The following is a 23,790-nucleotide window of genomic DNA, read 5'->3' as shown; positions in this document are numbered from 1 at the left end:
TCTGTAGAATCACTAATGAAGGGAAAGGTTTGAGAAGGATTAAAGCTGATACCGAAGAACTTGAGAATGGGCTCACTGACCTAGAGATAAATCTTGGATAAAAACCAGCAAGTAGGAATACATCTGAAAAATAAAATGTGGGTGACTGAGGAAAAAGGAGTGCTTGTAGATGCACTGCTAAAAATGAAAAATGGGGAAAACAGCAAAAGAAAAAGAACTGGCTCCCAGCAGCTCTCAGTAAAGGAGACAATCCTGTCAAATACTCGGGCATGCCTTCCTCTCTTTTTTAGCTATTTGAAACAAACAGAGCAATCCGCATAGAAGAAATACATCAAACACTTCTCTTTCACCTCCCCAAACCCATGTACCTAGTTTTACAACTTAACTTTTTTTAACAAATGGGACAGAGTCTGAAGAGTCTTTCATTCATTTTGTCTTGGGGAGCTAAAAAAAAACAACCCCATTTCAAGCGCTGGTACAGGCTACTTTAATGAAAAGGGAGGAACTAAGTAAGAACTGTACCTGTATCAAAACAGTAAACATACCTCATACACAGAGCCTGCCTTTCTAACAACATTACATATTGAAGAGTACAGTACAACGTAAGTGGGGAAAAAGGATTTAGAAGTCCTCAAAATGTAAGTCTCATAGTAAAGAGCCCAAAATACAGCATTTCAAGAACAGGGAGAAGCTGTTTTATCATAAAAATCAGACAAAAATAAGAAACACAGTATTCTTCCAATTCCCCCACAAAAAACTGGGAATACTGAGAAGGAGAACTACAAGATTCTGCGTATTCAAGAATATTTAACTGAAAGAAAACATAAGGAGTTGAAATATTACAGGCTGCAGAAATAATGCAGTAACATACAGTAATCTGGTGAGATGAAATGTTGAGAAAATGGAAGAAAGTCATACTGCAAGGTGCAAAACCAGGGGTAAACAAAAAAAGTTTTACAAGTGTTCCACAATAAGGGAAGTTAGAAGAGGAGCGTCAAAGCAAGGAGGAAGATTTAAAAGATGGCTCTGAAAAACTTTGCATATGCAAATCATTTAATACCACATAGCACCATGAGATGACAACCAGGAAATGCTGTGAAAGGACTAAAAATCCCTCTCCAGAAAAATATTAGCATATACGTCTACATTTGATGAAAGCAAAAAAGATAAAGAATAAAACAATAAATTAAATCTCGAGAGGGTGGAAAAAGCCACAAAGAAGATGTGGGAACAAACCTCACTGAATGGTGCTTCAGGTAATAAAGTCACTTTTAGGGCTCTGCAAACACAAGAGGTGGGGTGAGGATATCCATTGCTTGTTACTCACCACAGGATGGAGGCAGCCTTAGTCAACACACTTGTTGTTACAGCTGGTGATGTCCAAACTTGTGAAAATACTGGCAAGGCTTAGGCTGACAGAGCTGGATTATCCCCCGCTCCCCCCACACGCACACACAGAAGCATAAAACAATACAGGTTGATAAACTCCAGTGGAACAGTTGAGTCAGTTAATAAAAAAAAAAAAAATTATAAACACAGTAAAGGACTGAACAGACCTGTCAAGTAAGATTTATTTATGAGCTATAAAGCAAGTTAGGTTAACATCAGTGGCATTGTAAAAAAAAAAAAAGGTATTTGTGGATCAGAAGTAAAGAAATACATGTGAGAATAATGGGGGCACTAGCTACTAAAATCCTCTCTATGATAGCCACGCAGGAGAGAAGCAGAAGCTTTACTGTCCAAGCATCTTTTATTTGTCTTGGAAGAGAGCCTCGTGTATGAACAAAACAGATTCTGATCAAATAAATATGCCTTTATTATATTTATTATAAGAAGAAAAATGTGTGCATGCATACACACGTATCTTCCCGATATATTCCCTTCTTGAGAAGAAATACACTGAATTACATAAATGAAAAACAAGCTTTCAGGAAAGGTCAGTTCATTCTTAATAAACTCAAGGACAAGACTTCACTGTGGTCAGAGGAGCTATGCATTTGTTAACAGACTCGAGATTTGTTTAAAAATAGATTTATGAAAAACTAGCAAGCTTTTTGGAAGAAAACGGTCGGAATTATTATTTGGATGGAACACCTTGAACATGTGGATACATTCAGTACTCAGTACCACAACACATTCCGTAAGTCTGATAGGTCTTCTAATATCTCACGTCTAATACCTTCTTAAATTAAGTTATCCCAACATCTATAGGACTCACCAGCTGGATCTCATCATTCAGCGATTTCTTTCAGAAATTAAATCCAAAAAGCATTTATGACCCACTAAAACTCTTTTGGGGTAAAAAATAATACTTAAGACTTCCAAAAGAGATCAGATGGATAAGAAACTGCGTGGAGTTCTAGCAAGGTAGTGACGAGATCTTCACAGAAATGCCTGTCATCTTAGAAAGGCAAGAATCAAAAAAGAGCATTTGACAGGGACTCTTAGTCCTGGAATTAAAATATAAAGTGGCCGGTTCCAAAAGGCCCTATAAATACATGGGAAGTTAGAAGTAATTGGCTCTTCTGTGAACCAGGAAAGACGAACAGGTTTTGAAAACCCTACACCAAAAATATTATGAATGACAGGCAGGCTCCTAGCTGGTAAGCTCCTATCATTATATCAGTTAGGAACAAGTAAGATACAATTCCTAACTAATTCAGAAGAAAAAAGCAGACCCTTTGGGCAAGTTTATAAAGGATTACATGCCTCAGATAAATTTAACATGCAAAAAAAAGACAAGAGTACTTTAAGAATCTACCTTAGCCTCTGCCAGAGATAAAAGGCACAAATTCCTGGACTTGTATCTCACAAAGTAAAGAGAGATATAAAACCAAATAAAACGTACAGTTTTGCAGCTGAATTTTACTGGGTTCTAAAGGGAATCTGAACTCTTATAGTATTAATTTAATGCAATAAGAAGGAAATAGTCCATCTGCCTGGAAAAGAAACTTGGATAATTACAATCGGTAGGAAGACTGGATCCATTACACAGGCTTATTTCACTAACACAACATTGGAATGAATGTATTTGCAGATTGATCTGATGTAAACCAATTAAATACATAACCAGATCAGTGAATGTTTAGTGTAAGCAAGCAAGCTGAGGATAAATGTGAGAGAGGTCCTTGATACAACAAATAAACCCAGTAGAGTACCTTGTAGTGTCTGGATTCAGAGAACAGAACAGAATTACCCTGGAAGAGCTGAATGAGGGGGAAAGAAGCCTCAAAAAAAAATTCTGACAAGCAGCAGCAGGCAGGAGTGCCTACCTGCAGGTTTTATTGCAACTGCCTGCCCTAGCCATAGGGCTTCCGGCCGCAGCCATTGTGCTGTGTCTTTGGGCAGAAGGAATAAAAGGATGGAGCAAAGTACTGTTCTTTTCCACTTTAAAACAAACATATTCTAGGTAAATTTAGCCCTCGATACAAACTTACAAGACAGAATACTTACATGCCTGCATACCTCTGCAAATCATTTTAGAATAAAAAAATAAAGGTAATATTTAACTATACTTAGATCACATTTCAGCTTTACAGACACTGTTGTCTGGTAGCTTTGTGGAATATCTGTTTATGACAGAGGAAAATACAACCTAATGAAAATACTACTGCAGCCACAATGTGTCCTCAAGGCATTACTGTAAAATATCTTCATTGCCCTTGAGTCACAAGAGAAGTTAAGACAAGAGATTAAATATGTGCACAAATACACATGCACAGAGTTGTACTGCATACAGTTCACTGCTATGAAATTCTATCAGTGTAGTTTTGAAAGTACACACACACAAAACCAACCACAGGAGATTACACAATCTGATGCTGCAGTAGAAATTCATTTATTTTAATTAGCATTACTGCATGTAACTGTACATTCATACATACGTAATTGGTATTCTTCTTTTATAAATATTTTGTGTGCTTCTGAACCACAATACCATAAAGAATACCAAAGGAAAAAACCCACCCCAGCTGAGTCAAAATAAATTTTAACCACAGCTCTTCAGAGAAGTTGCTCAGCAGTTTCTGAAGGAGGAGTAATAATAAAGCATTTTACTGTTACCACTACCAGTGTTCTTTTAATCAGGAAGAATTATCAAAACCACATCACAACATCTAGGGATTGTTAGCTTGACTTCACTGACCCTGTTTGCTAACTATGCTACTGCAAATGAAAGAAACTGCAAAGAACAGTAATTTCGAAGGCCAGTCTGCTCGCTTGGATTCCCCAAGTGAAAAACCACAGCACCTTCAACCCCGCTTCAAAGGTTTACTCCCGGACTGGAATGCAAAATGACCGGAGTGTAGGAAATGAAGATACACACACTGCGATTTCACCCAAACCCACACGCACAGACAGCCGAGTGGGCTGCCACCTACCCACGTAATTTAAAACCATTACGTGGAAGGTGAATCAACAGCAGACCCGAAACCTCTACTACATTACTTTCACAACACAGAACTTAGGATTTTGACTCCGTTCCCAATTCCCAGAGATGGGTGTAGCTCTGTTTTAGAGTTTCCCTGTGAACGCAGGTTGTTCCAGAGACATTTGCCTCTGCTTTCGGGGCAGCTCACGCTCCCTCCCCTGGCTCTACCCCCCAGATCACGCTGCCCCACGATGATGCAGCTTCTGAGGCCACGAGGCAAATCACAGCTCCAAAACCATCAGGGAACCTTCATTTCCAACACCTATTTTACAATTTAAATCATCATGTTAATGACAAATACAATTTAAAACATTAAATACCTAATCTTTTTTTAAGCGCTTGGCTAAAATAAAACCCCAAAAACAGTGTCCCACCTATGCCTCCACAAAAACAGCCCACGCAAAATCCTAACGAAGGCAGTAGCGGTGGAGGTGACTCAAAGGTATGCACACACCATGAGAAAATGTTCCCGAGAATGAACCTCTTGGACCTAGTTGTTACACGTGTACATTTATTCAAGGGGGTAGGAGGATTCCTCCAGATCCTTTCCTTTGCCTACTGAGAGACTAGGAAGGAAAGGAGGATGAAGAGAAATGGAGCAGAGGTTCAGGGTAAGCAAAGCAAACAAGTGAGGCGATGAGTACCAAGCCAGGTTGTTCAGACCAGCGCAGAAGGACTGCTCTGCCACTGTCAGTGCAGGGTGACAGATTCCTTTGGGTATTACCAGATAAGTGCTCTCCTTTTTTTATCAACTTTTAAAGCATCAAATTTGTACTTTGCCAGACTTGCAAAGCAAATTAAAGGAAGAAAATGTCAGGCCTATAACACCGTATGCTACACAGAAACGTACATGGAAGAATTATTGATTTTTTTCCTTACTGTGTTGCAAAGAAATACAGAATTAAATAGATCTGTTAAAAAATCTAGGCGGCAATTAATTCAACTAATGTCATGTTATAGTTTGATAGACTAACACTTATCTGAAAAATTATTTTCCAGCAGAGGGATGTTTTCCATTTAGACCCTGTTAATGCAACAAACCTTATCACCTCCTTTTTTTGTTTCCACTCCTCCCCTGAAGAATGCCACACAGAACTTCTCAACAAAGCAACTTATTTCAAAGGGAGAATTGTAATAAATTATATTAGACATACAGTACAGTCAGTAGGCATCAGAGAAAACCTCATCTATTAAATACTGTCATATTGTTTTTCGAAAAGACCCATCCCTCTGTTTTGCTCAAAGACAGAAGCACAGCCGTATCAAATCTTGTCATTTCAGAACTGACATTTTTCATTCACAAAATAAGAAACATGTATTTGCAAAGCTCTGCATATACAAGATCCTTAGTATTGCTTTGGGAGATAAGCCAGAAGGAATACTGGGGACTGATAACAGAACATCTGACAAAGATATGGCTTTGTACAGAAACCACAATTTAGGATTATTTGTCTATGTACAGTTTTCCAAAGGTTGCGAGTATCATCGGAGGACTAGTACTTTCCTGGGCTTTAAACTGTAAATGTGATACTTCAGAGATAAAAAAATCACAAGGGGATAGAGCCATCCGCTTGTGTGTCCTCCCAAAACCTACGTGTCTTTTTATGCAGGTACCTCCCTCAGATCAACCACTCCTGCAACAAAAGACTAAGGAGTTCATAAGGAAAGAAAACCTCCTTCATAAAAGCAGTGAATGACAACCATAACCTCAGGCTGGAATTACTAAGGGCGTCTCTGCAAAATAGACATTTTTCCTACTATATGAGATACACACTAATTACAATAATAAATGCAAGGAAGTCAACACCATGATGCATGGAAACTTTTCATGACAAATATCTTCAGGATCAACCAATACAAACTGGGACTCTCACCAGAAACCAAACTAACAGATTACTGACATCTAAGGACCAAAATGAAGTCAGCACTGCTATAGGCAACTTCAGGACACAGCAAAGCCCTACTGCTGAAAAACACAATTCCCCTTTCCCAAATAATACTTGGGATATTAAGATATTAAAAGGAGGGGAGCTGAGAGCTCCCTGTCGCTCCTGGAGCTGAGAAAAATGCATATTAACTTGTTTCCACCAAGGGAAAACTGCCCGTTTTCCCTATTGCAACTATCACCGTTGTATCTCTGCATCTTCACTTGTGGCTTCCCATGGAATATACATACATACTATTCACACAGACACACAAGCACAAATAAACATTGTAACCCAAAATATTCAAAAGGTGCTGCCAGATGGCTTTAAAAAGAAAAATGAAAGATCTAATTAAAAGCTCTTACACTGCCAGCACTCCATTTTTGGAAATGAATACGAAAGTTAAGTAAAAATGTTTTTAAAGCATATCAATATTTTTGTAACGTTCTGCTTCACAATTACAATCTCTCCTAACCTCCTTCATGGATCAAACAGGCCAAGCCATATGAACCAGTGCTAACTGTAAATTCCTTTCCTGACACGGTGGAAAAAGGAGACTAACAGAAATGGTGACTAAATTTGGGCAATTCCTCCTTAATTCTATCTCTTCCCATTCATCTCTCTCCCTCCTGTTTAAAAACAATTACATAAATTTTTTAAATGGCTACAAGTATTGTCTGTTACGAAACAGATTTCACTGCCACAAGTTATCAGTCATTTTTGAGGAAAAAAAATCAGTTTCTTATTTTCCGTAATTGAAACATGAACCTTGATGTTGATTTACTACAGAATTACGGATAACTATTATTTGTTTTTCCCTACATCTTATCTCCCCAATAAAAAGAGATTGTGGTTTACATACACTGTAAAATAAATATACATATATTTTAAAATACTAAATCACAGCACAACATTAAAATCACCTATGATGATGTTTTGAGTCTACAAGATCCTCAACCGAGTACATTTATTCATTAAAAAGAAGAAAGACCCAGTAAGACCAAAACACACATAAAAGGAATAATTTCAAAAACTGTAAACAAAACACATGCATGAGAAGTTGACATTTACTTACCACTGGACCTGTTTTTGCGGTTTGACTTCCCTCCTGTAAGAAGCATCTTGAGACTGTTTCGAAACATGGCGATCTTGTTCCACTTTGTGTATCCCAAGAGCTGGGTAAAGCAAAAGAACAACAGATGTAAAAATCAACACTCCTGATCTCGTCAAGAAGAAACCATTCTAGAGAAACAGTAAGAAAGTGCTAAAAACAAGATAAAAGCTTGTACTGGAAAAATCATTTGTCATCACACTCTTTCCAAGCAGTAGGAATCAACATGTGGACAAAGCCTAGTGTTCTGTTTGCTTGCCTTCGTCCAGGCTATTTCCAGGACAACACAATTTCAGCACTGCTGGCATGACCTACCTATCTTGTCAAACGATTATTATCACACTAAACGGGGAAAGAGGCAGCATTTAGCAAACTGTCTCCATTTCCCACTACTGCTAAAGCCAAACCTATCGGAAAGAGTTGCTACCCTTCACGTTGCTAAGAAAACGTGCATCTTGCAGACAACAACCCCCAGACTACAAAAGCTGTTGCCTTTAGCTCCTGGGCTAGTTGACTGTCAAATTCTTTCGTGAGTTGAATAAATTGTCATGAGGAGGAAAGCCACTCAAACCCAAAGTTAACTGATGCAAAAAATCAAACAGAAACATTATCCATGTATTTTCCTCGCTCTATACATCTCAGAAAAAAAAGGCTGTCTCTGCTGTTGAAGATAAAAGAATGAGCTTCTGGGTTCACCAGACAACTGACAGCTTGTTCTGGTGGAACATCCTCTTACTAAAGTAGGCAAACCATCAAAACAGCAACAACAAAAGCAGCTCCTAACTAGACCAAAAGAATAGTAAAGAGGCTTTGATCAGCACATATAATAAACCACAACTTTCCTTCTATTGTACACATGGTACTCCATAGTTACAAGGCAACACATTCATCTTATAGAAATACATCATGAAATTTTTTCCTGCAACAATACGAGGTTCTTCTTGAAGGATGCTCGATAAACATGATCTTGAGTTTCTTCACATTTATCTAATAGTTTCAAGTACATTAATACAATAATAGCCAGTTCAAAGAACTTTATATGTATATTTAAAACCACCGAAAGTCCTTTTAATATGACTTACTCACTCACTCACTGAGAGATACTTATATTCCAAGGCAGCAACCTGGAGTACACACGTTACCAACACCAGTAAGCATGCACAGATGACCTGAACTTTAGCCTTTCCTGACTTTCAGGAGATTCCATTCACTTATTTGATTCCACAAGCAGATGTTGGGGTATGTTTGTCTGCACGCATGCATGAATATTAAACAGAAAATATAGTACTGGTATTTCCTTTGCATCTATGAATGGCCTGAGTATCATCTGGCATCTTTCTGAGACCTTGCATAACAACACCAAAGCACAACGAGCTAGTATTTCAGCTTATTCCCAGGGCTCCTCAACAAAGCTTAGGCCCCACTTCGAAGCATCCTACTGTTACATGACTACAAAAAAAATTTCCATCTGGGCACAAACACAATTGTCTTACATTTGAATTCTGTTTGTTCAGTTTCTTTAGATGGCTGTTATGTTCCAGGTCACAGCATAGAAAGAAAACTTCTGGGTTTACACATCCTTCCTCCCTTACAATCTGTTATTAATAGACTTCTTCATATACAACACCCTTTTGCAGCATCAGAAGGAGAAAATATCAAGTAGACGTTAAATGTAAAGAGGAGGCAACCGAACTCAAAGGGTTTTATTTATTTTGGAACATGGTAATATTATAATCCCTCCAACATCCCACTAATCCAACTGTATTTATCTAGGCTTTAAGCAAGACAACAAGAAGGCAGAACACACCTCCTGCTACCATTTGGAGACCTGCTTGAGTCTGAATGTGACTTATCTTTTCCTCCTCTATGATATGGTGGATTATGCTGATAACATAATGTTATCAAATACATTTGATTTATTTGCCTTTTTTTTTTTAAAGAAAAAGCAGACTCAAACTTATATTAAGCCAAGAATGAAGTTAATTCTTCCCTAAAAGTTTACAAACAGAAAAATTTAACTATCACCTAGCAACATTTTTCCAAGACAGGCAAAACAAGAAGAGGTAGATTCTTTGCAATAGTAATATGTAAAAATAAGGAGAAAATATTTTTCTATCAGGGTTAAAAATGATTCACACTAACTTATCATGTTTGCAAGAATACACAACCGTATTTCAACAAGCAAACCAAGGTACTTCTGAAAGTGTAGCTGCAACAGTGAAGCATGGAGCAAGGGGCTGGCGAACTGATGAGAGCTTATCCCTTCTGTAGACAGATAACCCAGCCTGCACAGAGCTCCTCTACCCAAAGCTCACCCACCTGCCCTAACTATGCTAGTGCAGTGACTGTAGTGCCACATGTCTGAGCAAGATCTTGAAAGCGTTCCCACGGAAGCCATACTCGGAGCATGCAACTCCAGTGACTGAAGCAATGATACCATTTGCAACCTCCAGACTTACTTTATAGGTTTGATTCTCTAGTAACACTAAAGTAAATCAGAATCACCTCCACTGCTGATGACAGAGGAACATTAGAGTTTGACTATCACCAGCCAAGAATACGGTCCCATTTTTCACTTTTTACCTGTGGCATTGTACTAGTCAGCCAATGCAAGTGGAAGAGTAAAAGGGGATTATGAAGTGCTCAGTTTATTTTTTCTGATTTAGGTAAGAAGAGGGGAAATAAAAATCTTAAGAGCATTTGGTGAGATGAGGGTAAAGATCCTACTGAAATCCCACTGAAGAGAAGTGTAGGGTATTTTCTTTTCCTTTTCTTGTTTATTTGTTTTTAAAAAGCAGCTCTGCAGGTACCCATTTGGAGTCCCATCTAAGTCTGGAAGGACAATCAATCTTTATAATGGTATTTTCCTCTGAATCAAGCTCTCCTAATAGCAGTCGACAGCCCAAAACTATCACCACGCCAACCTGTGCTGAGAATTGAGTGGAGCTATGCCATCAGTGCTGAGGTATAACCTAATTAAACCTAATTATGCTGAAGAAGCCAACTGGACTGAGCCTGAGCAGTGCCAAAGGTGAGGGTGACAGTTTGCTAATGATGTTTACCTCTAGCCTTCACATGGCAAAACTGTGCCAGAAACTGCCGTGCTGCTACTGGGATTTAATTAAGTCTCTGCATAGGGCATATACGGGAGCTCCATGAATTAGCTCTGAATAACCACGAAGTAGAGAAAGAATTCATGTCTTGCATTACGACCCTGAGTTACCAGCCACAGGATGTCTCAAGGACTAATTCCATATTCTCAGAGCTCACCTTGAAGCCTCAGAGGACTGATAGATCTTCAGTGACCTGCACAGGTGGCAGATGGAAAGAAAGGCCTTTTAGTAACAGACCTAGTTTAGCAACAGCTCATGACACGGTTTCTTATTGCATCTTACAGACAATGCCCAAGTACTGAGTAAGTTTATATCCTGATTAGCTAAGGTTTTCACAATAGAGAGTAGCAGAATCGGCAGGCCACCAAAATCAACTGCTGTTTTTAGTTTTCAGGCACAACCACATCATTTTGTGGCTTTCAGCAAATGTGGTCACAGCTCTTCCTCTGTTTAGCTAATACTAAGCCAGAAATAATATTTAAGAATAAGCACTCTAAATTAAAAATTGTGTTGGTCATATTAGCTCACGGAATTAGAAGGATTAAATAGTAAATGGTATTACAGTATTAGAAGGAGCTGGATCAGGCATTTTTTCATATCCCCAACGAACTCCTCAATACATCTTATAGCCCAGGTTAATTCTCTTCTCCAGTCCTGCAAGCAGCTGTGTCAGCAGAAGCTAAAGACTCAGTATGCTGATGGGGTCCTTTGCACTCCCATTGCCGTGCAGTACTACTATCATCAAATCGGGAAACCAAGAGCTACTACACTTTAGCTGTCATTTAGCTGGTCACTTTTAACTGTACCAAATCTAATGAAGATATTACGTGGGGAAAAGTCTCCAACATTATCAGCAGGTAAGTAAAAAGGTACTGGCTCTATGGACTCTTTTTTATAGCATCAACGGCACTTCACAAAAGTAGTCTTTTTTTAAAAATGAGAACAAAAAAAAAGAATCTTCTATTTTATGTACAGATACACTCTGACACATGTTGTTGTGTCTTCCAACAAAGCTAGATTTCAGTGAAATACACAAACAAAACCAGTTTCCGGAGCATGAGAAAGCAGAAGTACAAATACAATGAGGGAAAAAAAAAAACACCCAAGGCCAAGGGAGTAGAGACAGACTGAATGCTGCAAGCTGCAACTTCACACCAAATGCTAAGCTTGAACAAGTCTGCAATATCTCATTAAATCCTCCTGGATGACTAAGGCCTATTTCTTTGTTTTCTTAATTTTAAGACAGAGTTTGTAGATAGGCTGTGAAAACTACTGCACGTTTTGGGTGGCTACACATTATTACAGCCCAGAGAGTCATTCTTGCTTCTTTTTAGAAATCTCCTAGGGAAGGATACTGCCTGTCACACACGGAATTTCAAAATCAAATCAAAGCATTTTTGCCCCATATACCACCACTAAAACAGCTAGATACCAGTATTTTCCTCTTCTATGATCACCTCACTAAAAAGAATTACTGCATATACAAAGCTGATTAGTAAGAACTAAGCTCTTTTTCAAGAAAGTGTTTGATGTCCAATGAGACGTACATTGCTTGGCTACTGCTGTCAAGCTGCGTGCAAGTTAGCATTAGAAGTTTAGAAGTTATGAAACATATACTTTTCAAAGTACAACTCTCATCTATGTTTTCTCCAATAATGAAAAGTTTCTAACTGCAAAAGTATTAAGAGCATGCAACCAAGTCACATGTCAAATGCACACTTCTTAAGAATTTTCTTTCCCCCGTAAGTTTTCAGTTCCTTCCTTGCCTCCATAGGGAAAATACCCACATAAATGGAGAAGCATTTCAGAAGTTCTTTCTAGAAACTAAAATAACTGTCAACATTTTGGTCTTCAAAACATTTTAAAAGAATCAGAATCCTTTATATATGTTCACAGTCTTCCTCCTTGAAATCTCAGTTTAGGAGAAAGCCCCATTAGGCTGCCTGTGCATTATGGTGGTGTTCACAGATTTTAATAATTCAAACTGGCAGACTAGGGAGTACAGTCAGAGCGGAGCCACTACAGAGATTTAACTGAATGTGTGAAAAGGACAACTTCAAAAAAAAAATGCCCATACTTCCAAATTGGAGGCGGTTCAACAATTGTCAGCTGCCTCTTCGTATATTAATTTGTAGTTGAAAAGCAAGTGAAGTAAAAGCCTGTAAACAAGAACACCTCTGTGCCAGACCATGCGAACCCATTAGCTCATTGTCCAGTTCAGGCAGCAGCTCACACTGCAGCAAATTAAGACAGAATTTACTCCCAGAACCTTCGTAACACTCAGCAGAAGTTTATGAACACTATGTAGTAAAAAATTCTCAAACCATTAGATCTCTATAGATAGTAGACAGATAAATAAGAAGTTTTGCAAACTTCTATCAAACACATTTTTCAATGAGATATCACTAAATCTATCAGTGACAAACCACTTCCAAAATTCAGAAGAGCATAAGAAGCATAAATCTTACGGCATCCAACCTTCACGCAATACTTTGCCAAGCTGTAGATGGGAGCTTTACAATACTGCTTGGCAGTATTGAATGCTGAAAACCCGCTGTGACAAATCACTTTTGCTCATTCAGTGCAGAAGGCAGGCAGGCATTCCTACTTCATTTCTATCGGAGTTTATCATTAAAGATGAAACAAAACTTTGCAAATTGGAACCAGGACTTGGCAGCACCCAGTCAATGGAATGTACACAGAAGATCATGACAAATTTAAAAACAAACTCATTAGATAAGCCTTAATTCCTGTACTTCTACTGCTGACAAATACCTCTACAATATTCTGTATTGACAAGCAGGAAAATAGTTAGTCCACATTTCACTGCTTAATCCTTTATTCTGGATTAAGCAGTGAAATGTGCTTAATTTTTATTTAATTTATTATTATTCTATAATCTACAATATTCTGTATTGACAAGCAGGAAAATAGTTAGTCCACATTTCACTGCTTAATCCTTTATTCATCTGCCTCTGTCTACCTCAGAGAAGATTCTGAGGCATCACATTTCTTTAGTACATCTTCCCTTAATTCCCAACAGGAATGATGGAAAGAACGTTTTTAAGAAGGGTAATTCCTTATGTGTTTTTCTGAAAAAGAAGAATGTCCCCTGACATAAAATATACACTTAGTTATGCAAAATAACAGAAAAGCTTGTTACTCATAAAATACTCTGGTTTAGAAGTTCCTGGTGGCACCAGATTCTCTTTTCATGAGGGAAGCTGAACTCACTATATTAGAAATTAAGTGTTTAGAGTAAGAAGTGTATACTAAGATGCCAAAAAGGTACCTTTCTGAATGTTAGTTTTCAGGATTTAACAACATGTAAAGACTTAACATTCTGTGAACAAAAAATAAAAAAATCTAGCCTTTCACAAATTAGTGAACTGTTTTCAAAGAGCCTTCAAACTTCAGAAAGGAATAGGTAGCAAGGACTTTTTTAAAACAAGTGACAGATTTATAAAGCTAATTATCACAAGATGAAAGAAATTGAAATATGAAAGGAGGACACACCATACAAACCATGTCAGGCTTTCAAGCATTTACTCCATGTATAACATATATTCTACACAGAAATCTGTTCCACATTTGTTTCTAACAGCTGCTAGACTGAAACTTCCCATGCTCCTGAAATAAATTATTCAAAGTTTAACCTACTCTCTTATTTTGAATTGCCCTGAAATTCAAGAGGATGTTTTGAGAGACAACCTAATGACGAGGATAGTAGCCCAGAGCACGTTTAAGCAGCGCTCCGACGTTCACAGGAAGACCAGACTGCCACACGTCGTACCTGATCATTGTCAGTATACATCAGAAGCTCCGCAAACTTCATCACGATCAAATGCATTGAACTTTCTGTCTCACACAACAGCTCTGACCCACAACAGGAGTGTGAGTAACTGATTAGAACAACTCTGAAGTCAAAGGAAACGTATATTTATAAGCTTGGTCCATGCACATTTAAAAACACAGGACCAGAGTTTAGAGATTAAATATTACCAGGAATTTAAGAAATTAAAAATGCATTGTTGTAATCTAGCAAAAATGTCAAGAACTTCTAGGATTATTTGGAAAAAGGAAAACAAAAGAGGAATTAAAAGGCCTAAACCCTACCAATTACAGGTTTTTAAGCAATTAAGAGCTTAGACAAAGCTCTCTAACAGGCTTTAGAACAACTGAATGTGAACAAAAATTAACCATTTTATGTTCCCTCACGAAACACTAATCGTTATGATGGAGGGGCTTGATGTGAAGGTCTAGCTGTCCATCCCTCTGGTCCCTTCTCATCAAAATACTTGGGTATCTTTTGACCACCTTTCCTACACACCCAGCTACCAACCCCCACAACTCAAGAGCCTCTGCATTTGTTCTCTCTCCTCTCCTCCTGTGACCAGCCAGATATGCCCCTACTGTCTTTGCTTCTCCAACTATCCTTGAAGGAGATACACAAAAATACCTACAAATAACTAACAGCATTCACACTAGACAAGCATGCAGCAGGTCAAGGTGACAATGTTTCACAAGGAAGCGGGAAGTCAGCTTCAATCTCTGCCTTTATTTCAGCAAAATACAGCACCTTTTTATGCTACAGTTGAAAAGTAATTCTGAGTGTGCAACACAGTAATATTCCCATGTACACGGAGTTCCCAACAACAGCCCTAAGGTGAATGCGGCCAAACATACTTCTTCATGAGTCTGTGGTGATTATGTTCACTTTAAAGTCTGTAGAGTTTGTGTTCAGAGGTAACTTTTATACAGTTAGAGCTTGAGAGAAATGAGACAAGTACTGTATTACTATGAAAACCCATACAACTTACTCTGAGGAACAGCTCATTTTGGTACTGTGCTTGGAAAACAGCACTTCCAGAGAGCTAATTAGCTTGGCAACAGCGCCAGACTGACGCAGCTATTTACTTCTGGAGCAGTAAGGCAGCAGGAGCACACCACCATGAAAGGTGCAATTCTCCGACATTCAGCACAGGCTGGAGTTCCCCCTCCTCTGTTAACAGGAGACATTTGGGTTTCATCTTGTCTAGAACATAGTCATACTTCTACTAAGAAGGATGAAGAAGAAAAGCACAACTGCTAAGGGAGAGCTATGCCACTGATAGACAGCCTGTGATTCACTCTGAATCTAGACAACCTTACCATTCTCAAACAACAACAACTCTGCTAAGATAAGCTTGCTGATCACAGAATACTAACCAATAAACTTTGCAACCTTAACTTGTTGGTCAAGGTTTGAATTTATTCTTCTGGGGAAAAGAAAATCCTCCAACAATACTTTTTATTTAAGTGTTGGGATTTAATACTAGAAAAACTAAATAGCTATTTAAGAAATAGCTAGATCAGAAACACTACTGAAAAAATGCAGTCACTCACTAGACTTCACTAGACGGAAGTCAAAAGTCAGAACCAGTTCTCTCTTGAACATGAGAATGTGGTGACCTTGAAATCACGGAAATTTTGAACAGGGCTTTATCATTTTGCATAACCTAGTTTCTAATTCTAGATTAATGAAACAGCCTGAATTCATAAGGGACACTTACGTTCTCCATATACAATGTCAGTTATACTGCCTCTGAGAGAAATGATAACTGAGGAAAAGTTTGGAACATGATCACCTCACTTTCATCAACTCATCTCCAGTGTTTTACGTGTCTTCTATGTTGCCCGTAACAGCTAAAATTACTGCTTTGGTTGTAAATATTATTAGTAGCTGCCTCCATCAACAACCATTCGAACTAGGTATTTAGGTTTAAAATAAAACGTGGCACTGTTCTTCAGAAGGTGCGTCCAGTTAAACTGTCTGCCTTGGAAGCAATTTTAGGACACTTTCTACAGCCGGAATCAACAAGCCTCGTTCTGCCAGGACCCACAATCCTCATTCTGCCCCAAACCACCAGAAGAATGAAGCACAGCAAGTTTCTCCATCAGCAACTGCTTGCATTTCAACTTTTAGTTATGACATGAAACAGCCAAAAATCTGTCACTCAAAGAAACATCAGCTACATACTGCAGGTTCTATTTGAGGTTCTCATCAATCTTAAGTTAATTTTGAAGATACAGTGGTATGACAGAAAACGAAAACAAAAAACTAGGCAACGTATGAAGTGGCAGGAAATGTTACACCACTTGACTACTTCAAGAGATTAAGGGAAACGTGAATTATTTTCTTAATTTTTAAATGATCAAACATACATATTAAAATACAGATCTAATTAAGGAGCTGCACTGCAAAGCTGCTCAAGTCTCAAGAACATTCAATATGGAACTGAAGTTCAGTCGATTGGCAAGCACTGGAGATTCTCAGAACACAGAAGACTTTAGATTTTACAAAAAACAACTTGAAAAACTAAAACACCAAAGTATATTTATATAGAATGCCCTGTTGGTATTATAGATTTTGTTTACAAAAAATATAAATATTTTAATTAGCAGCTAGAATGAGCTCAATAAATAACACAGAACCCTACATGAAAAAGTGTTTTTATTACATAGTTTTCCTGTTGATCACCTCCAGTAGGAGAAGATAGGGAATGATCAAACACTAGCACATGAAAGACATTACCCCTTTTTCTCTAAATACAGAAACAATCAGTTAAAGATTGGTAAAACTGATATAGGAAGACAGTGCCCATGCTCCATGTTCCAATTCTAGGTGATCACAGATTAACAAAGAAACAGAAGACAACTTCAATTCTATTTAAACAATTAAATAACTACTGCATAGAAAGTGGGACCATGGAAGAGAAAAATTCCTACCTTGATATCTTTAGACAAGTTAAATCTCTAGTAAAAAGTGTCTTCCTCCATTCACTGAAAGTCCTGAAAGATATAAAAAGAAGAAACACCAACAGAATTTAGTAGCATCTTCTCAACACAGTACTGTGTCCTGTGCTGTGTAGCAGGGGGCACAGAACTATAACCATGCCATCCCAGGAATAAACCCACAAGCTTTCCAGGGTATTACTGTCTAAGCTATCAGACAGCCCCACTTTATCATCACAATTAAAAAGTTAATGTTCATGCTTTTAAATCTGTTAATCAATATTGATTTTGGTCACATGCTCCTTCCCTCACCACTCTCAAATGGAGAAGAAGAAAAACAGACAACACTTCACTTTGATACACACCATACAGTACAGTATTTAAAAGGTATTACGTTACTTCCAAATGTTTTCCTTCAACCTAGCAAGCCTTCCTGCTAAAATCCTGCAATCTCCCCTTAGTGTTTTGTTGAGATGGGTTTTTTTAAATTCAATCCTTACATAAACACAACTCCCACGACGGGATTCAACACTAAAGAGTTTCGTACTTGGCCCTTTGCTCTGTCATCACGTACTTATAACAAGTTCATCAACAAAGAGCCACAAGAAATATATCTTGCTACTTACTGAAAAAGACCAGAGCACCTATTTTAGTACCAGCATGCGTGCTTATTTGTGCTGACAATATTGTGTTACAGCCTTTAAATAATAATCTATTCTTTTAGAAATCTCATCTGAAAACAGCAAGCAGAAGGAAATACAGACACATTTCATTTGTCAAGCAAACAAACAAACCCCCCAGATTAAAGTAAGTTGAGACCACCTAAAGTTTGCAAGTTTAAAGCAAAGTAAAATAATATTCAACCACTTCAGTAGGGTTTTTTTATTCTACTGCAGGAGGATATGGAGAAGTAATTGACAGCTTAACTCGTAATTCACACTGCTCTCCAGAAACTTCTCAGATGGTCTTACATGAATAATTTTGTATACAAAACTGTAAGACATTCCATAAATTCATGAAACGATCCTATCTTATTTCTCAGGCTTGTCAATTACCTCCCTGCTTTCAATTTTTCACTGCTGTGGAAAAATAACTAAAAAGATAGTAACCAGCACATGACGCTCACCAGGATCCTGGCCCTTTCCATCGGTCACGCAAGCAGAACGCGCAAATGCAGCTCTAATCCCACAGCACTAAACGCGACTCTGGATATCGCAAGAAGGAAGGGTCTGCCCAGCCGGTGCCTCCCCGGCTACCCGAGCCCTGCCGCAACCGCCCTCGGCCCCTGCGCAGCCGTCACCGCGCTCTGCGCCGCGGCTGCCTTACACCACTCCGCAAGATGGCCTCCCTTCTTCAAGCTCCCTTGCTGGGTTCTGCAAACTTCTGCTTCCATTCTAAATCAAACTGCCGGAGCATTTGCATTGTCTAGAAACCATACTGTTAGAAACACCTAGCTAAAAATTTCTGAATGAGTGTCCAACCACAGACAGCAGAAGACCAGAGGTATGGAACTCATTTTAACTGAGCCTGTAGGGAGGCCAAACCCAAACGAGCTCAGATCAAGGAAGATTTTTATTAGGCATTGCTTCACAACAACAACAACAAACCTCTATTGCTTAGATCCTAAAGAAACAGAAGAAGAAGGGATCTTAAAACATTTATTTGGCATTCCTCACAGCTCTTTTAGCTGGTCAAAAACTAGGTTCTTGCAAGCACCTCCAGTAGGTGACTGAGTAAAGAGAATTTTTTTCTTTCAAAAGCAGCAATGATACAATTTTTGGAAATCTGAAAACATGCATGGAGGTCTGGAATAACTAAAAATAACTCCTTATAAATGTTTCTGTTTTCTGCCATCTATCTTCTTAATACATCTCTTAATACGATACCCTGTAAAACAAAGAACAGAATATGGCTTACGCAGTGTAAGCTGTAGATGAGCGCTGACTACTCATAATTTGCTCAATAACTTTCCATCTGTATTCAAAGAGCATATTTGATGAATATGCTCTGCACTATGCTTTTAAGTAACAGAGCTTTCATCTGTTCATATTATTACATTAGAAATCTTTATGTGAATACAGCAGATATTAGTGGGTTGCCAATAAAAACTGAATGACAATAAAGTGCTTTTATTCTTTAAATGCCTTTAACCCTCTAATTATATTTGTAAATTCTGCCATTTAACCGTACAAAAGTTACAAATTCTGACATGCTGTTATCATAACAAATATATTTAGAGACCAATATACAAACAGCTGGGGGGGGAACAAATCTTAGAATTATTCCCTCTTGATTAATCAACACGTAAATCACAACTATGATTTGTTTTGATCAGAAGCAACATACAGTCAGGATTTCTCCAGATATTTTAAGAGTTTGGGGCTTTAAAACTTCTGTCCTATGGTATGGCTGCAAGTAATAACACATTTTTTTTAAATTACTCCTTTTGTTGTTATTATTATATCAGTATAGTTTTTCCAAGCCAGTTCTCTTGGACTTGGCAGAGAGAAGGTAACAGTCCTACTTCTTAACGCTTACTCAACTCCAAAACCAATACAATTTACTATTATTTTCTCTGATTGTTTGCTCCCCACAAGCACAAACAGTCGCAGGCCTACTGTCCTTCCATCTGCAAAAAGTGGTTCAGTCTTCATTCTGCCTTTGGCCATCAATGAAGAAGCCAATTACTGTCAATTGGGATTTTTGCCCGTAAAAGCCAGCTAGGAGTAGCCAGCTAACGACTTCCAGTTGCCATCCAAGCTTGCAAATTTAAAACATGACCTAGGAATCGGAATATTCCCAAGTTCCACAATGGCCCCCCTCAATCATCTAAGGAATGCTTTTTGTCAACAGACTCAGATAATTTATGTCAGGAACAACAGAAACAAGAACACCGAGAATCTCACAAGGCTGTTCAGTGACACAAAACAGCATGAAAAAAGGCTTCACCCACCAACCGCGTGTGCTGACACTGCATCCGACTGTTGGCTTCTTTTCTTTTGAACAATCAACATCCCAGAGCAGTATCAATTCAACTATACATTTCCTATACTATGTTTACTGTTCCAGTGTATCTATCACTTCATTCAAATTTATCCAGTATACCAGAAATAGTCCTCTTTAAATAGTTTTTGAAAATTCTCTGCATTTGGGACCTTCTCACTGATTCAGACACTTTCTGAATGAACACATCGTGGACAAAGCTGCTCAAACAGCAGTGAATGAAAGGACATTACGTAATATCCAAAATAAGAAAACAAAGAAATGCTATTGAAGAGTACAAGTTAGTAATACTGTCACAAAGCCAAGTAACCAAAAAGTTAAATACAAGAATAAAGGTTTAGCGTGCTCAGTAGATGAGGTAGTTAGGTAATTCAGGCACAAAGCAGTCAATCTGAAGACTTGCAGTCCTAAAAAATTTCTTTATTATACCTGTGTCGGTAATAACTGTACTGAATCCTTCTGCAGAAGGATGCGTTAAAAAACAAAGCGTAAAACAGCAAAAAGACGCACATTCACCATACCTCCAACATCCTTCACATCTAGCTTCAAATGATTTCTTAAAAAGAGCTTCTCTTCTCTTAAACATGTAAGTATATGGACACAAGTTAAACTCCATTTCTAAATATGTACACCCTAGTGCATGAGTGCACCGAAAAAAGGCGTAAAATAAAAGTTAGCTGAATTGACTACCCTAAAGAAAGGCTCCTAGTTAATGTAGGAGTTATTGAAACAGCTAAGAACAGTTTATGGAAAAAAAAATTCACAATATTGTCAACACTTTTAGCTGACAGAATTAAGCACCCTCCCATTATTCTAACCCAGAAGACAATTACCTACAAAAGGAATGAATACTTTCAGGTAAAGCAATGCACATTCCAGCCGCAAAGTTTTCCCGTCAAGCTAAAATCCATGACAGAAAGGAGACCTAAAGCTTTAAGAGACAAACCAGAAAACCTGCCTTCCATAGCCACTTGACTACAGCTGTAAAGAGGTACAGTATGCAAAGACACCAGGACATTTGACTTCACAGTAACAAGTTTGAGAAGTTTGTTAAGATACCTTGAGATGAATACCACCTATTCTGTATTTGAAAATATTTAACAGCAGTATTGAGCAAACTTCCAATTAACAGGATGAAATATAAGACTAGCTTTCTACTCATCCTAGAGCAAACAAAGCAATCTTTCTTCCCATAATCGAAGCAGGCAGATGTTGCATTTGAGCAGGTAAAAATTCACAGCAATTTTGGAAAGCTAATTGAATTTGAAGCCTCTAAACCAAACGTAATATAGGTCACATGTACCCTGATCTAAACAGTTTAATTATATTTTCCCAGAGAAATTAACAACTTACTCATACTTTTATCAACAGAACATTAATACACAGACATTAAACACAATGACCATCTGTCTTTAAAAACCATACACTACACCAATGATCAGAACATGTTGCTCAACCAGTCCTGCTGGATAGAAAAATCTCTGAAATGGTCTCATGAATAGGGATTTCCATCTTTAAATGAGGTTACTTTTCTAGTTTTGGCTGTCAGTTGCACCAGCTGGTATTCATCTGATAAACTGAGTAAGCTTGGATTGTATTCTAAAATCAAATAAAATCACAGTTTAAATTCTTTACATATACATACATGTTGGAAATAAAATACATACTGACAAAAAAATAGTCTTGATTCCAGTTCTAACTCACATAAATTAATTTTTAAGCAAAATGTGTGTTATAACGATGGCTGCCACCTAACAAATCAAAGATTGGGAAAATGGCAATATTTTTTGAAGTATAATAATGTAAATATGGCTGACAACTTTTTTAGGGACTAATCTGCAAAACACGTCTCGTGTTTCCATATTGATAAACAGTTTGTCTCCTCAACTTCATATTCTCTAATTAAAAGTAAGATTTGAATCATGTTACCATACATAATTACTATAGAGTTTGTTACATAGGAACGTATTACCATTGATAAATCAAGAGTTCCACAAATAAAGCCATACAAGAGAAAACGTCAGTCCATAATTAGGTATGTCTTGGCTGGTTTTCAACAGCATTAAACAAGCATCCACTCTACCATATTCTAAGTTGGCAACAGATTCTTCATGATCATCACTCTAAATAACTATGGGAAAGCATCCAGACATCGATGGAATGGAGGGAGAGCGGGGATATCAGAAAATTGTCCATGCTTTAAATTAAGATTTTTCTGCTCACCCCATGTGCCTTGAAAAAAACCACCAAACCACCCTGTGTGTTAAATACAGATGACATTTATATTCTCCTATCTTAACAACTCAGACTCCTAGTTTTACAGGAAAATTATAATGAGCTTCCATTTTATTTCCTGCTTAACAAACAAACAGTTGCAAGCTATTAACAGAGTACCCCATTTTTCAACTTCAACTTCTTAATAATGTTTATCAAAATTTACCAAGTTATCTACTAGCACAGTGATTTTTGGGGGTAGGAGCTGCCATTGTTTTGTTGTTACAGTGACTAGTGCTACAAAGCCTTCACCTTTCTAATGCCTTCAGACACTAATTACCATAACATGTTTAATAAGATTAAATACAACCTGTTTGTTCACCCTCTCTGCTCTATCTACAGATCAGTCATTTATTTATTAACTAGTTGTTTTGGGTATTGCACTCATAACACACATGCCAAGGTGACCATAAAATGCTGGGTTATGTTAAGTATACACCAAGAAAAATACTTTCCTTCCCGAGTAATTCAAGGTTAGGAGTCTTACTGTAATTATCTGACATTTTAATAGATGTCAGCAAATAACTAGACGAGGAGACTTAATGGCCGTCAGATATCATGACACTGAGAAGACATCTAACACGGCAGTCATTTTAACCATCCCAAACATATTCCAACCTTTCCAATGCTGCTTAAAGTTTTGCCAGGGATTTCGGTAAGAACTGAACAAAAAATTCTGGCAACACTGCTCAAGTGTATGCAACCTAACAAATTTAGGGATCAAATTACTAAAATGTCAAGAGTGTTATCTACAGCATAGCTTTATCCCAAGGATCACGTTTGCATTCCTGTGTCCATACAGCACCATCGGTGCCAATGCTGCTACAGACACTACTGGTAAGAAAGCAGCCTAAGAAGCAGCAAGGATCAGCCTGTGCCTTTTGGAGATGGCTGCCAGAATGGACTTGGAAAGATTTCCCCCCCTCCCCTGCTCTCTTTTTGTTTTATCTCAATTCCTCTAAGAACTGTTCCTAGTCTTCAAAAGTTTGTCTCCTTTGACTTTTCTCTGGAGCATGAAAAGGACACTCGCACAGGACCTCCTCTAGCAGAGGAACAACTTCTGTGGCTCCTAACCTAAGGCGGCAGCGAAGCAGCTCCTACTGTGCTGCTTTATCTCAGAAGACTACTGGATATTGAGGATATAAAATAACCACCCCCAAC

General features: G+C 38.0%; 1 protein-coding gene across 3 annotated transcripts in view; it reads right to left on the bottom strand.

Annotated features, from left to right (window-relative positions):
* The window catches only part of TANC2 (tetratricopeptide repeat, ankyrin repeat and coiled-coil containing 2), a gene marked incomplete at both ends in the record, with an annotated part of 209,210 nt that extends 201,714 nt beyond the window's left edge, over window positions 1-7,496 (bottom strand). For all 3 annotated transcript variants that reach the window (XM_082010630.1, XM_082010631.1, XM_082010632.1), the window contains one exon: window positions 7,430-7,496. In XM_082010630.1, coding sequence (XP_081866756.1) covers window positions 7,430-7,496 — 67 coding nt within the window. The remainder of the gene's footprint in view (window positions 1-7,429) is intronic.
* Between the last annotated feature and the right edge of the window lie 16,294 nt (window positions 7,497-23,790).

This window comes from Phaethon aethereus (assembly GCF_964289735.1).
Source record: "Phaethon aethereus genome assembly, chromosome: 25".
Classification (NCBI taxonomy): domain Eukaryota; kingdom Metazoa; phylum Chordata; class Aves; order Phaethontiformes; family Phaethontidae; genus Phaethon; species Phaethon aethereus.
This window is presented reverse-complemented; position numbering and strand designations above follow the sequence as displayed.